The sequence below is a fragment of the Microcebus murinus genome, chromosome 4, assembly GCF_040939455.1.
Source record: "Microcebus murinus isolate Inina chromosome 4, M.murinus_Inina_mat1.0, whole genome shotgun sequence".
In the NCBI taxonomy this organism is placed as follows: Eukaryota; Metazoa; Chordata; class Mammalia; order Primates; family Cheirogaleidae; genus Microcebus; species Microcebus murinus.
The window spans coordinates 56,220,881-56,233,812 of record NC_134107.1 but is presented as its reverse complement, the minus strand read 5'-3'; the positions used below and the strand labels follow the sequence as shown (position 1 = coordinate 56,233,812).

Sequence of the window (12,932 nt, the reverse complement as noted above, 5' to 3'; positions counted from 1 at the left end):
TTTTTACATATTTTGAAATACACACATTTTAGGAAAAAAATTTCACAAGGACACTCTAAATATATTTTTGAATTGCAGAAAAATCATTATTATCTGCTAACCTTATATCTGAGTGACTAGAGACATTGTTTTGTACTTATGCTGACTTGGCCCTTGTTCTTTACCATATTTTTGGCTTATGATAAAAAGTTTAATATTTATTGAGCCTTTACTGTATGCCGGACATTGTTATAAACACGTCACATAAATTATCACAGTTCTTATTACAAAATGCTTAGAAAACAGATATCATTATAAACTCCTTTTCACTGATGGCTACACTGAGGCACACAGATTCTGGATCACTATTTTTTCCCAGACAACATAGAAGAGAAGTATCAGAGTCTTGTTTTTAGTTTAATCAGTGCATGCTTATCTTCAAATTAAAACCCAGTTTAATACAATGAGAAAATCAAATATTTATTACTTATATGGTAAATTTTAGATGCACTGCTTATATTTCTGCCTTAATCTCTCACTTAATTTTTATGTTAGATGGGGCTTAGACTGTGATTATTTTATAGTAAGAACTGTAAAATGTAAACAGATTTAAATAAAAATTATGAAAAAGCTCCCTTTTTTCTTTCTTTTGAAATATCTTCCCCTACAATATTTCAACTTCCCAATAGTAATGTCTATATAACAATATAAATATGTTATCTTAAATCAGATTTTATTCATATAGCTATAAATGAAGGGTTATCATGTAGGAAATTTTTGTAGGACTATTTGGATTGAAATGGGGACCTATAGGTATGTGGTATGAAATCTAGAAATAAGAAACATAAAGGCCTATAAATATTTTTCCTGATCTAATGCTGGAAGAGAATCTCCTATTTTCAAAAGGTAGTAGTAAAACTATGTGGAGATGTACCAAAGGAACTACTTCAGCACATAGGAAAATAATGTCTGTTCCTCCTTTTTTTTCCTTGAAATTTCCAGTACCTTTGAATCAGTTCCTCCAAGAGATCCACGCTTTCTTTCATGCTACCTTAAGTGCAAACAATCTACACAGCACACTCCTGATTTGTTTTGTTTTCACACTGTAAACCAATGGGTTGAGGACAGGTGTGAGGAAGAGGAAAATATTGGACATGGTGACATGTGGCAGAGGGGAGTGGTACTTGCCTATCCTGTGGATTAGAGCTAAGGCAATAAGTGGAACATAGAAAATGAGGACAGTGAGAATATGGGAGACGCAAGTGTTGAGTGCCTTTAGACGTCCCTCCCTGGAAGCAATGCCCAGGACCGTCCTCAGGATCAGAGCATAAGACAGAACAATAAAGACAGAGTCAACACCAAAGGAACAGAGGACCAAAGCCAGCCCATAGATGATATTGACGCGAATAGACCCACAAGCTAGCTTCATCACATCAGGATGGAAGCAGAAAGAGTGAGACAAGATGATGTTTTTACAGAAAGGAAGCCGTTTGAGCAGGATGGGTAAGGGGGCCATCAATGCCACACCCCGAGCCATAGCAGCTAGCCCCATCTGAGCAATGCAGGAGTGGGTCAGGATCGCAGTATAGCGCAGTGGGTTGCAAATTGCCATGAAGCGGTCAAAGGCCATGATCAGCAGGATGGCTGACTCCATGGACGAGAAGGTGTGGATAAAGAACATCTGTACCAAGCAGCCATGGAACGCAATCTCTCGGTGGTTGAGAAGAAAGACATTAAGTACAGTGGGCAGTGTAGAGGCTGACATGCCTGTGTCCGTCGCTGCCAACATGGACAAGAATATATATTGAGGCTCGTGAAGGCTGGGATTCTTGTATATTATGTGAATGATGATGCTGTTCCCCAAGATGGCAATCACATACATGATGCTCAATGGGATGGAGATCCAGACATGAGCATCCTCCAGCCCTGGAATTCCTGAAAGAAGGAAGAAGGGTGGCTGGTAGTGGCTGCCATTGAGCACAGGCATGGTGATTAAGCCTAAATAAAAAGACACGGGTGGGAACATCAAGCAGTAAAGTTAATTCAAGTTCATGCAACAGTTAAATAAAGTCAAGAGGTGTGGAGACAAACTAAAATATCTGTTGTATGCAGAGAAAATTGAATAGAATTAAAATCAATTTAATTAAAAAGCCCATATAGATAAATTTTAGGTGATTTATAACCACTATCTTGTATGTAATTTTGAAGATGTAATGGTAACCACCAAATACATTAGTGGATAAACTATGCCAAAGGATTTTGAACAGATGGCTCAAAGAACAAATTAACATTCACAAATCACATAGTTAATTTATTCAATTTAAAACACTCAGTGAGAACCAGAGCAAAAGAGAGTATATTAGTTAAAACGCTTAGAATAATGTGCAAGTGGATAGGATGACCCACAGTATCTAAATCCTGGATTGTGCAAAATCCATAGGTTCTGTCTTTGTCCTGATGGTGTGGTTAGAAGCACTAGAGTTGAGGTTAGAACAAGAGAATCACAGCAAGGAACCTGGAGCCAACATTCACACTTGCGCTATCAGGCACAGAGCATTATGTATGGATGGCCACAGCTCTAATTCATCAATAAGATTGCTGAACACCTATGAGTTTTACCTGTATTTCTTGTGCTAAAAACATGTGGAGTCAGAATAAAACCACAATGGGTGTCATTAACAGGCAACTTATGTAGTATACCATAGCTGTCATCTTAGATGTGGTATTATCATACTTCAGGACTTTTTTTCCAACTCTTTATATATTTATACATAAAACCACATGAATTTTCTAGAAATAGAAGTAGAATACCTAAATGAAAGAAACAATAAGATTGATACAAACAACATTGATAAAGGAGAAATAAAGAGTAGAAATTACTTGTGACCCAGAACTCTTTTATGTAAGTACAATGAGAGACAGAATGGAAAGTTAAGAAACATAGAGTTACCAGATATTTATTGAACACTAAATATGTACTGAGAATTATAATAGGATTTGTGGGGTGATATGGATGACATGCAACTTATTATCCCTGCTCTAAAGTTCCAAGTAGTGTATGCTTTTTGGGTAGAAGAAGCATCAGTTAAAACGTAAGAACAAGGAAAGACATTATATAATGGCCTCTGACAAATTACAGAACTTTACTAATTATTTTTCCCTCAAACATTTCATTTGATGATGAGTTCAACCATCAAGAAGAAAACAAGATTTACTATACCAAAGCCAAAAAAAAATAAAAATAAAAACAAAACAAACCTAGCAAACACCAAAATGAATGAACATTTAGAAATGTTAAACAAATTCCCAAGCTCAGAAGTATTTAAATTAGCCAGTATTAAAACTTAATTTTTATGTTTCTGTTTTTATTTTTTTATTTCTGTTCTATGTATTTTATTTCAAAGATATTCATTTGTTAATTAATATAAAATAAATATATAAATAGTAGGCATACAGTGAAAGGACAGGAAATAAAAACTTGAACAGTCAAAAAAGAATTCAATAAGATGGAACATGCTCTAGAAATTGGATGATAAAATAACTTTACTTTGAAGAGCAAAGATTAGGGATAATTCTATCATAAAAGCAAAAGTATGGAGATCAGGATAAGACTCATTAGGGAAGGGTGCTAAGGATATTCTCCTGATGGAATGAAGAGTTATAAAAGGGTGGAATGGTAGCATAAGGTGGAATAAGTACTATGATCTTGTTGGAGACCAAAATGTCATGGGTAATGAGGAGGCAGTTCAATGAAGTTTCTACCAAGTATCACAATGCAGATTCACTAACATGAAAGGGAGTTTGTATTTAGCACAAACTCTTTGGTAACTCTTATAGTAACTAAGATATTCAATGGTAAGAATCTAAACAAGAATGTTTTGTCCACTAGGGAGAGACATAGATAAGATCATTTTAAAGAAAAAAACAAAAACAAAAACAAATAACCACACAGGATTTAACTAGATAAAGAGGATGAAGTTTCCCTTCCTCTCATTTTACACCAAGATTCTGAGCCTGGTTTCTTATTTATGGAAAGACATGGAAGGGTATTTTAGACAATTTAAAACAGGAGCTATGTTTTTCAAAAAAAAGGTTAGGAGAAAAAATACATTTTGAAAACATTTTAATCTATTTGCTAGTATTATCTCTAATGGCTTACTGAAAGTTGGAAGCACTGGATTGGAAATAGAGGTAGAAGTTAGTTATGGTGAAGAGGACATAACTCACATGGTGGTATTAACTATAATTCAGAATAGGTGATGTGAAAAGGATAGTCAATAGGGTTATGGCTAATGGTGCTCAGTAGAGGCCCACTTTCAGGTATTTGGAGTAGGGAAAAGAGTGATGAAGCAGAGGATACACAATAGGAAACTGAGAAGAAAGATAACCAAATAGTGGAATGTCCTAAAGATTAAAAATAAAAGAAAAAGAAGAGGATTTCGATATAGAGATAGTCAATGGAAGTAAATGTTCTATAACTAAAGCTGGAGAACTAACACACCCCATGCTGTACTTGGTGTTTAGAAAGGTTTTGATAAAAGTGATTTTGGGAGAAGATTGCACCAGAGAGCAAGAGTGAAATGGGTAGTGAGGAACTAGTAGGAGAAAAATCTAAACTCTAAAATATAAGTTACAGAAACCATAGCTGTGGGTTTTTTATAAGATAACAGAGATAAGAAAGACAATTTGTGTTTAAGAGCTTAAGCTCTGAAGTCAGAGATACACAAATCAGTGCTCTCCTTCTCTGTCCCTTCCAATATTCCAGATGGTGATCTCGGACTAGCTGCTTAACCCATTGCTTCTCAGTATCCTCTACTGTAAATAGATCAACTGGGTTCTAGTTCACTGTCCCTAGAGGAAGACTTTGAACTAAAAAGGAAAGCAGAGTTTGCACTACTGGGAGTAGGGAGTGTAAGGAAAGAGTAAAGTGGGTATAATTAAGGGGAAAAGAGGGGAATTTGAAGAGAGCAAGTGTCTCCCTTCCAACTCCTAATTCTGGAAAGCCCTTCTATTGAAGATAATAAGAGAATAATCACATTGCTAACTTTTTTTGGCCACTATGCACACAAAGGAAATGTTTTCTAAAGTACAACTGTATGTTCAAAAAATATTTGATGTGGCAGAGCCTGACTAAAAAGAGTATACTAATCTATGGAATCATATTTTTTTATAAATCGGTTTAGGAACTTAGATGTGTAGAGTAATGGTTCCTCTGAATTATTCTTGGGTGTGTGTGGAGAGGGAGGTCTTTCCTAGTTGTTGCTAACAACTACTAATAGGGGGAAAATATGCCATTGATCTGGCATGAGAGGCAATAAAACTAAATTATCTAGTAACTCTCAGCTCTTATATTTTCCTTAAGAATTCCTACAAAATAAAATAAGTGAGAGTCTGCTATGCTTTCATTGATGAGTATTAGTAGAACTTTCTGTAAACAATCTGTGTTACATTTAATGCTTAAATAATTCAGAAAAAAATTAGCTCAGTTTCTGCCATGATAAGGAATTTACTATAGGAAAGACAAAAATGTTTGAAAAAAATAAAATTGTTGATGAGGACCCTGTGGAAATGGAAGCATTAATAAAAAAAAGAAACAACAAGGAAGTACATCAGCTCCAGAGTAGTACTTCAGGATATGGAAAGAAATAAAAGTAAAGGTTACAACTGATAAACAAAAGAAAGAGCAATGTGAGGGCGCAATCCGTCTTAATGATTTTTTTTTCCTGAAATTTGGCCACTATGACAGTGTTTTTACTGCCAGCTTTAACCAGTCTATGCCCATCTCCCATGAACTTCCCCTGAGCTATGATAACTTACAGCTTTCAGGCCTTCATATGTAAAGTCAAGTTAGAAAAGTCCTAGGTTATGTTGGTGCCCAAGGCACTTAGGAGAGCTAGTAGCATCAGATAGTACCACAGATAGTGCTTGGAACATTTATTCCTCTTCAAGGCAGAAAAGTTACAAAGGCTGTTAAAAGTTAAAGAGGCTGTTAGTCTCTTCCATATCCCTTGAGGAGTGGCCAGGGTTTGTGATGTCTTGGGATATTATAGAATCCCTGAGAGAATAAGATTGGGAAACTAAAAGTGACAAAAACAACTGAACAAAATGTCCCTTCTTTCTTCCTGCACAGAATCATTTTTAGCAAAAAAAAGTCCTCTATTCAATGGAAATAGCTAGATGCATAGTGAGATTTAGTGTGGTGTCTGAGTTAGGTTATGTTTGCGTGCATGAATGATGGGAAGGGTGTGAGAATAGGGATAAGAATTTATTTTGAGTTAAAAATTTGTATTTCAAGCATCTTCTTTAAAAAGGGCAATGTCATCACACTCCTAATATGAAAAACTATTTTTAAAGAAAATATAAGAATATAGACTTTAGTCCAGCCAGATCAATTTTAATATAAGTTAAAGCATTCTAGTTAGTTTTGTTTTGAATGAATAAAAAGACTACAATACTGTCGAATGAACACTCTTCCAAGCAAACAAATAAACAAAACTATATCAACTCTGTTATCTAGGAACCGTATACATAAGATGTTAAAATAAAAATGATTGTAGAAACCATCATGTAGATCTGTTATTAATAGCTATGAGAGTTTGAGCAGGAACATACATTGTGCAGTTCATACATGTTTGTAGTGAAATCAAGAATATAAATCCAAGTTTCTTGACCAAATTTACCTTTGAGAGCCAATGGCTGCATTTATTATAAAGCTTAGATTTTGCAGCTAGACACCTGGGGTCAAAATTCAATGGGACTCTACCACTTACCTTTACTGTAGTTTAATTGATTACTTAAAATTGCTATGCTTTGTTTGCTTATCTATAAAATAGATATTTGTGAGTAATATGTTGTTTGTGAGTAATAGGTTGTGAGTAATAATGTGTAACATGTAAAGAATATAGTACATTTGACAATGTTGAACTTTACCTACAGCCTGTGATCCTGGAAAACAGCAACCTCCCTTTGTGTTCAGGGAAATTGTTTATTGCAAGGAACTACTCTTCCCCATATGAATTAAGTAAGATTAGGGATGCCTCATTTTTTTTTTACATGTAATGAGGCCAGACACATACTATCCAAAATCTCATACTGTGCCTCATGACTGGTTAGCTGAACTGTTTTATCCTCACTGACAAATCACAAATCAGAACATATTGAGCATACAGACCAAATTTTGGTAAACTTGTTCTCCTCCCCCTGGCCCCTTTACTTTGGCCCACCCTCAGCCTGAGCCACTCTCAGTTCCTCTAGAGAATAGGCAGGCCTCAAGGTAAAACATTCTCAGATCTGCTACCCAACCACACCACCGTTTCATCCCACCTCTTCATACCTGGATCTTTCTATAATTCTTCACTCCTCTCTGTCGAAGAAAAATTCATTTTGACTAATACTTAAGACATTTGCAAATCTTATTGTCACAGGTCTCCCATTCCTTGTCATAATCCTTTTCCTCCCTTTGCAATAATCCCTTAAAATAAGTATAGAGTTTCCCCACTAATTCTGGATTTGTTTTGTACCTGTAAATTTCCTGGTACATAATAAACACTATAAATGTGTTGCTTATTATTTTAGTGTTCTAACCACAAATACTTGAAAACTAAGTGAGGTAAAGCATATGTTAATTAGTTTGATTTAGCCATTTCACAATGTATACATATTTCAAAACATCATGTTGTACACCATAAACATACAAATTTTACTTGTCAAATTAAAAAAAAAGGGCACAGCTTTTGAATCAGTACACATGGGGGTGTTAACCATAGTCTCTTTACTAGGCACGTTCTAGAGCACTGTATGCTTCATGCATGCATAGAGTGACAGTCAAAACATTATATCTTTGAACAAGACAAATATTTATTTGCTGAAATCAAGGGATTCATGGTGTTTTTAAGTGAACATGAAGGAAAACAAAATTAGCTTAAAATGATAATAAATGACATCCAATGATATCAATGTGTTTGTCTCTTCTTAAATGTTATATGTCTTCTTAAATGTTATATGGGGCAAAAAAAGAGCCTAAGATTAATATATTCTTATTTATATTGATAATATATGTGGTAGTTTTTAATCCCAAGATCAAAAGTTTTGGACTGGGGAGATCTAAACAAATTATTTAGCATCCTTTAACTTTTTCTCCTTACTTTTAAAATGGAACTAATAAAACTCACCTCATTTACTTTAAGAGATAATAATGTTGGCAATGCAATTAAAGTTTAAAGCTAAGATAGACATTTAATAGCTCAATTTTTTTTTCTATTTTTTTATTTCAGCTAATTACAAGGGTTCAAATGTTTAGGTTACATATATTACCTTTATCCTACCCGAGTCAGAGCTTCAAGCGTTTCCATCCCCCAGACAGTACAAACCATGCCCATTAGGTGTATATATACCCAGCCCCACCATCTGCCCAACACCCAATGAATGTTACTATTATATGTGCACTTAAATGTTGATCAGTTAATACCAATTTGATGGTGAGTACATGTAGTGTTTTGTTTTTCCATTCTTCTGTTACTTCACTTAGTAGAATGGGCTCCAGCTCTATCCAGGATAATACAAAAGGTGCTAGATAACCATTGTTTTTTGTGGCTGAGTAGCACTCCATGGTATACATATATCACATTTGATTAATCCACTCATGCATAGATGGACACTTGGGTTGTTTCCGCACCTTTGCAATTGTGAATTGTGCTGCTATGAACATCTAAGTGCAGATGTCTTTTTTTATAGAATGTTTTTTATTCCTTTGGATAAATACCCAGTAGTGGAATTGCTGGATCAAATGGTAGTTCTATGTTAAGTTCTTTGAGGTATCTCCATATTAATTTCCAGAGCTTGGTGTTGAAATTTGAAGCCTAGCAATTGTTAGAAGCTTTGAGTCATGTGATGGCAGGTATATAAGTGTAAAAATATATTGAATAATATGGTCTGAGAAGAAGTGTAATTGTGTAGCTGAAGTTGGAGCTGGAGAGAAGGGAAAGGATGAGGAAACAGAAAGCTTTCTAAAATATCTAAACTTGGCCATTATTCCAAAGCTACTTGTAAACCACTTACTTATTTAAAATTATCTATATGAACAGAGACATAAGAAAATATTTCAGAAAGATCCATCATGTAGCATGTAGATAATGAATTGCATCAAGATAATAACCAAAAATACTAAGAGCTTATCAGCAGGCAAAAATAAAATATCTCAATTCTCACAAAACCATACCTTGACATGATGACATATTCCCCAGAGAGAAGCAGACACATGAAAGGAGAAGAGTGATGGTATCATGTTCACTAAGGCCATACTTGACTAGTTGAACAAGTGTCGCCTGCCCTTCATTGCTTTATGCACTGCTGCCCTTATCTGTTTGGTTTTGAGGCTATAAACTAAGGGGTTAAGAACAGGAGTCAAGAAAAGGAAGAGATTGGCCATGGTGACATGGAGAAGAGGCGATGTGAATTTACCAAACCTATGAATTAGGGTCAGTATAATGAGAGGCACGTAGAAGATGAAGACAGTGAAGATGTGGGAAACACAAGTATTAAGTGCCTTCACTGACCACCTTTAGAGGCAATACCCAGCACTGTTTTCAGTATCAATATATATGAAATGACAATGACCATAAAGTCATTGACCATAAAGTCATTGACCATAAAGTCAATCCAAAGGAGCAGATGACAAGGGACAACCCATAGATGATGTTGATTCTGACAGGGCCACAGGCCAGCTTCATCACATCAGGGTGGTAGCAGTAGCAGTGGGATAGGATGACACCTTTGCAGAAGGGCAGTCACTTGAGCAGGATTGGCAAGGGGACCATCAACACCACTCCCCTACCTGCAGCTGCAAGCCCCATGCGAACAATCCGAGGGGAAGTTAAGACAACAGTGTAGTGCAGCGGGTTGTGAATGGCTACAAACCGGTCAAAGGCCATGGCCAGCAGGATGGCTGACTCCATGGATGAGAAGGTGTGGATGAAGAACATCTGTGTCAGGCAACAGTGGAACTTGATCTTTCTGAGATTCAAGAGGAAGACATTGAGTACTGTGGGCAGAGTTGATAAAGACAGACCCAGATCTGTAGCCGCCAGCATAGACAGAAAGATGTACTGAGGCTCATGAAGGCTGGGGGTGGTTTTGATAACAAAGAGGATGATGCAGTTCCCCAGGAGGGCAACAAGGTAGATGGTGCACAGCGGGGCAGAGATCCAGACTTGTGTGGCCTCCATGCCAGGGATGCCTGTTAGAAGGAGAATGGGAGGCTGAGACCAGCTACAGTTCATAAGCTCCATCAGGATATTTCTTGATATCTAGCCCAGATCAGCTTTCAAATGGTCATATAGGGAGAAGAAAATCAGCAATTTTTTTTATTTTAGCATATTATGGGAGTACAAATGTTAAGGTTGCCTCTATTGCCCATGCCCTGCCTCCTCCTTGGAGTAATTGGTTCAAGCGTGACTGTCCCCCAAACGTTGCACATCTCACTCATTGAAAAATCACCAACTTTAAATGAAAAGAGATAATGCATCTTATTCCTCTGGGGCAGCAATTTCTTAGGCAATTTACATGAAGAACTTGATACTTAAAAGATTTCCAAAGTTATCTGAATAGCTATCTGGAATTAAGGAAATGAATAACTGCTCTTAATAGGTAAGAGTTAGTATAATAACTTTGGCCTCAAATGCTTAGTTATTTATCAAGTAAAAATACAAATTAAAGACATTTTTAAAAAATGTTTTGTTTATTTCAGGGTATTATGAGGGTACAAACATTTTGGTTACATTTTATGTCTTTGCCTCACTCAAGCGAGGGTTAGAGGCATGCCCTTCCCCTCTATAATGCTCACCGTGTCCTTTAGTTGTGAATTTACTCCCCCAACCCCCTAATACCTGGAGAATATTATTACCGTGTGAGCACCATAGTGTTAATCAGTTAGTGCCAATTTGATGGCCAGTACAAGTGGAACCTATTATTCCGATCTTGTAATACCTCACTTCAGATAATGGGCTCAAACTCAATCCAGGAAAATATAAGAGGTGCTAGATCATTGTTGTTTCTTATAATTGAGTAATATTCCATTGTTTACATATACCAAATTTTAATAATCCACTCATGAATTGACAGGCATTTGAGTTGTTTCCATATCCTTGCAATAGTAAATTGTGCTGCCATAAACATTCAGGTGCAGATGTCTTTATTATAGAATATATTTTTTAAAAAAAATTATACCAATGCTTAGAAAATTTCATGTCCAGAAGCTTTTTTCTTATTTGTTTGTTTTTATGATACAGGGTCTCGTTCTGTTGCCCAGGCTGGAATGCAGTGGCCCAATCATAGTTGACTGCAGTCTTCAACTCCTGGGCTAAAGCAATACTACTGTGTCAGCCTCCATGCTAGTTGGGACTACAGTGTGCACAACCACACCCACCTAGTTATTTATTTATTTATTTTTTATAGAAATGACGTCTCACTATTTTGCCCAGCATGATCTCAAGCTCCGGGGCTCAAAAGATCCTCCTGCCTCACCCTCCCAAAATGCTAGAATTGTAGGTGTGAGCCACTGCACCCGACCAAGAGGTCTTTCTTTTTCATGATGATTTTATTTAATTATATTCTAATCTACTTTTATTTTCAATTATTTGGCAAAACTCTGAAAAGTTTCCTGCACTTTCTCCCACATCAATATCACAATTATATGTGTTCAGAAATCTGGAAATGTGGGCATTTTTTCTGGCATTTCTCCCTGCAGAAATAAAGCACAGAATATTTCAATGTCCCACATAAATCCCAAGTCATTTTTCCTACTTCATCAGATACCATTTATTCTTATAATGAATTTACAGATTGTATAAGGTTTTCTTTTTAAATAATATGCTGATTTTTTCAAAGGAAGTTACTCATCAAAATATAAGACAGTGATAAAACATTAAAGGTGACTATTGCTATTACTTTTTCTAGAATAGCATCAAATATCAACAAATAATTTCTTGAAGAAATCTGAAATATCTCTATCTAAATATATATATAAATATATATATCATCTTAGGAAATAATAAATACCTTAATAGATGTCTTAAATATAGGATGATTGGAAGAATTGGTGTTAGCACACATTTTTATGCTGCAAAGAAGATCAAAAGGAATATTATCAATGATTGGTTGAATACATTTACATTTAGTGTTTTGTTTAAAATTGCAATTTGCCATGTAGGAAGAGAAATACTGATTCAGCTACATTTATATATGGGGAACAGGGTAGAAAAAAAGGTAATATAACTGAGCTAAACTCTTATTTAGAAGAGCATGAAATTCAAACAAAATGTTTTACATAGAATCATATTATTTAAAGCTATGGCCAAAAGTAAAAAACAGAAGAGGAAAATTTTAACAAAAAATTAATGAAGGATTTTTTCTCAGAAAAAGGGCTATAGGCAGGGAGGGTTAAGACAAAGAATTATTTAATATTTTTTCTTTTATACTTAGCCAAAAATTAGAACAACTGTACTGTTTTGAAACCATAAAAATATAAAACAAAATACAAAATAATATTTATAGAGATATTAATATATTTTTATGAGGAAATTCCAGAGGAATCACAATTTGTGTGTGTGTATATATATATATATATATATATATATGTATATATATATGTCCATCCATTGATATATAGATCTATTTTTTCAGTCTTTCATTCACACATTCTCAGTCAGCACTGAATGTCTGCTGTATCTTATACATTATTTCATGGTGTGACTAGTAAAGAGATTTTTACAAAGCATATCCTTTTAGAGGAGGGAGAGTAACAAATAACATAGATAGCCCTTAACACAAGGGCTGATTTCTTACAGACCTAGAAGGGCAATAGTAGACTTATACAATTTTATCACCTGCACATGTGAAGTATCACAGTTACTCACATTGAAAAAGAAGATTGAAAGGGGCTACCTTTCTTGAAATAA

General features: G+C 35.3%; 1 protein-coding gene and 1 pseudogene across 1 annotated transcript; both read right to left on the bottom strand.

Annotated features, from left to right (window-relative positions):
- Positions 1-1,021: 1,021 nt before the first annotated feature.
- Positions 1,022-1,966, bottom strand: LOC105883357 (olfactory receptor 51I2-like). The gene has a single exon (XM_012786420.2). The coding sequence runs from the start codon at positions 1,964-1,966 to the stop codon at positions 1,022-1,024; it is 945 nt and encodes a 314-aa protein (XP_012641874.2).
- A 7,317-nt stretch (positions 1,967-9,283) lies between these two features.
- On the bottom strand, positions 9,284-10,265 carry LOC105883356 (olfactory receptor 51A4-like; annotated as a pseudogene).
- Positions 10,266-12,932: the final 2,667 nt, after the last annotated feature.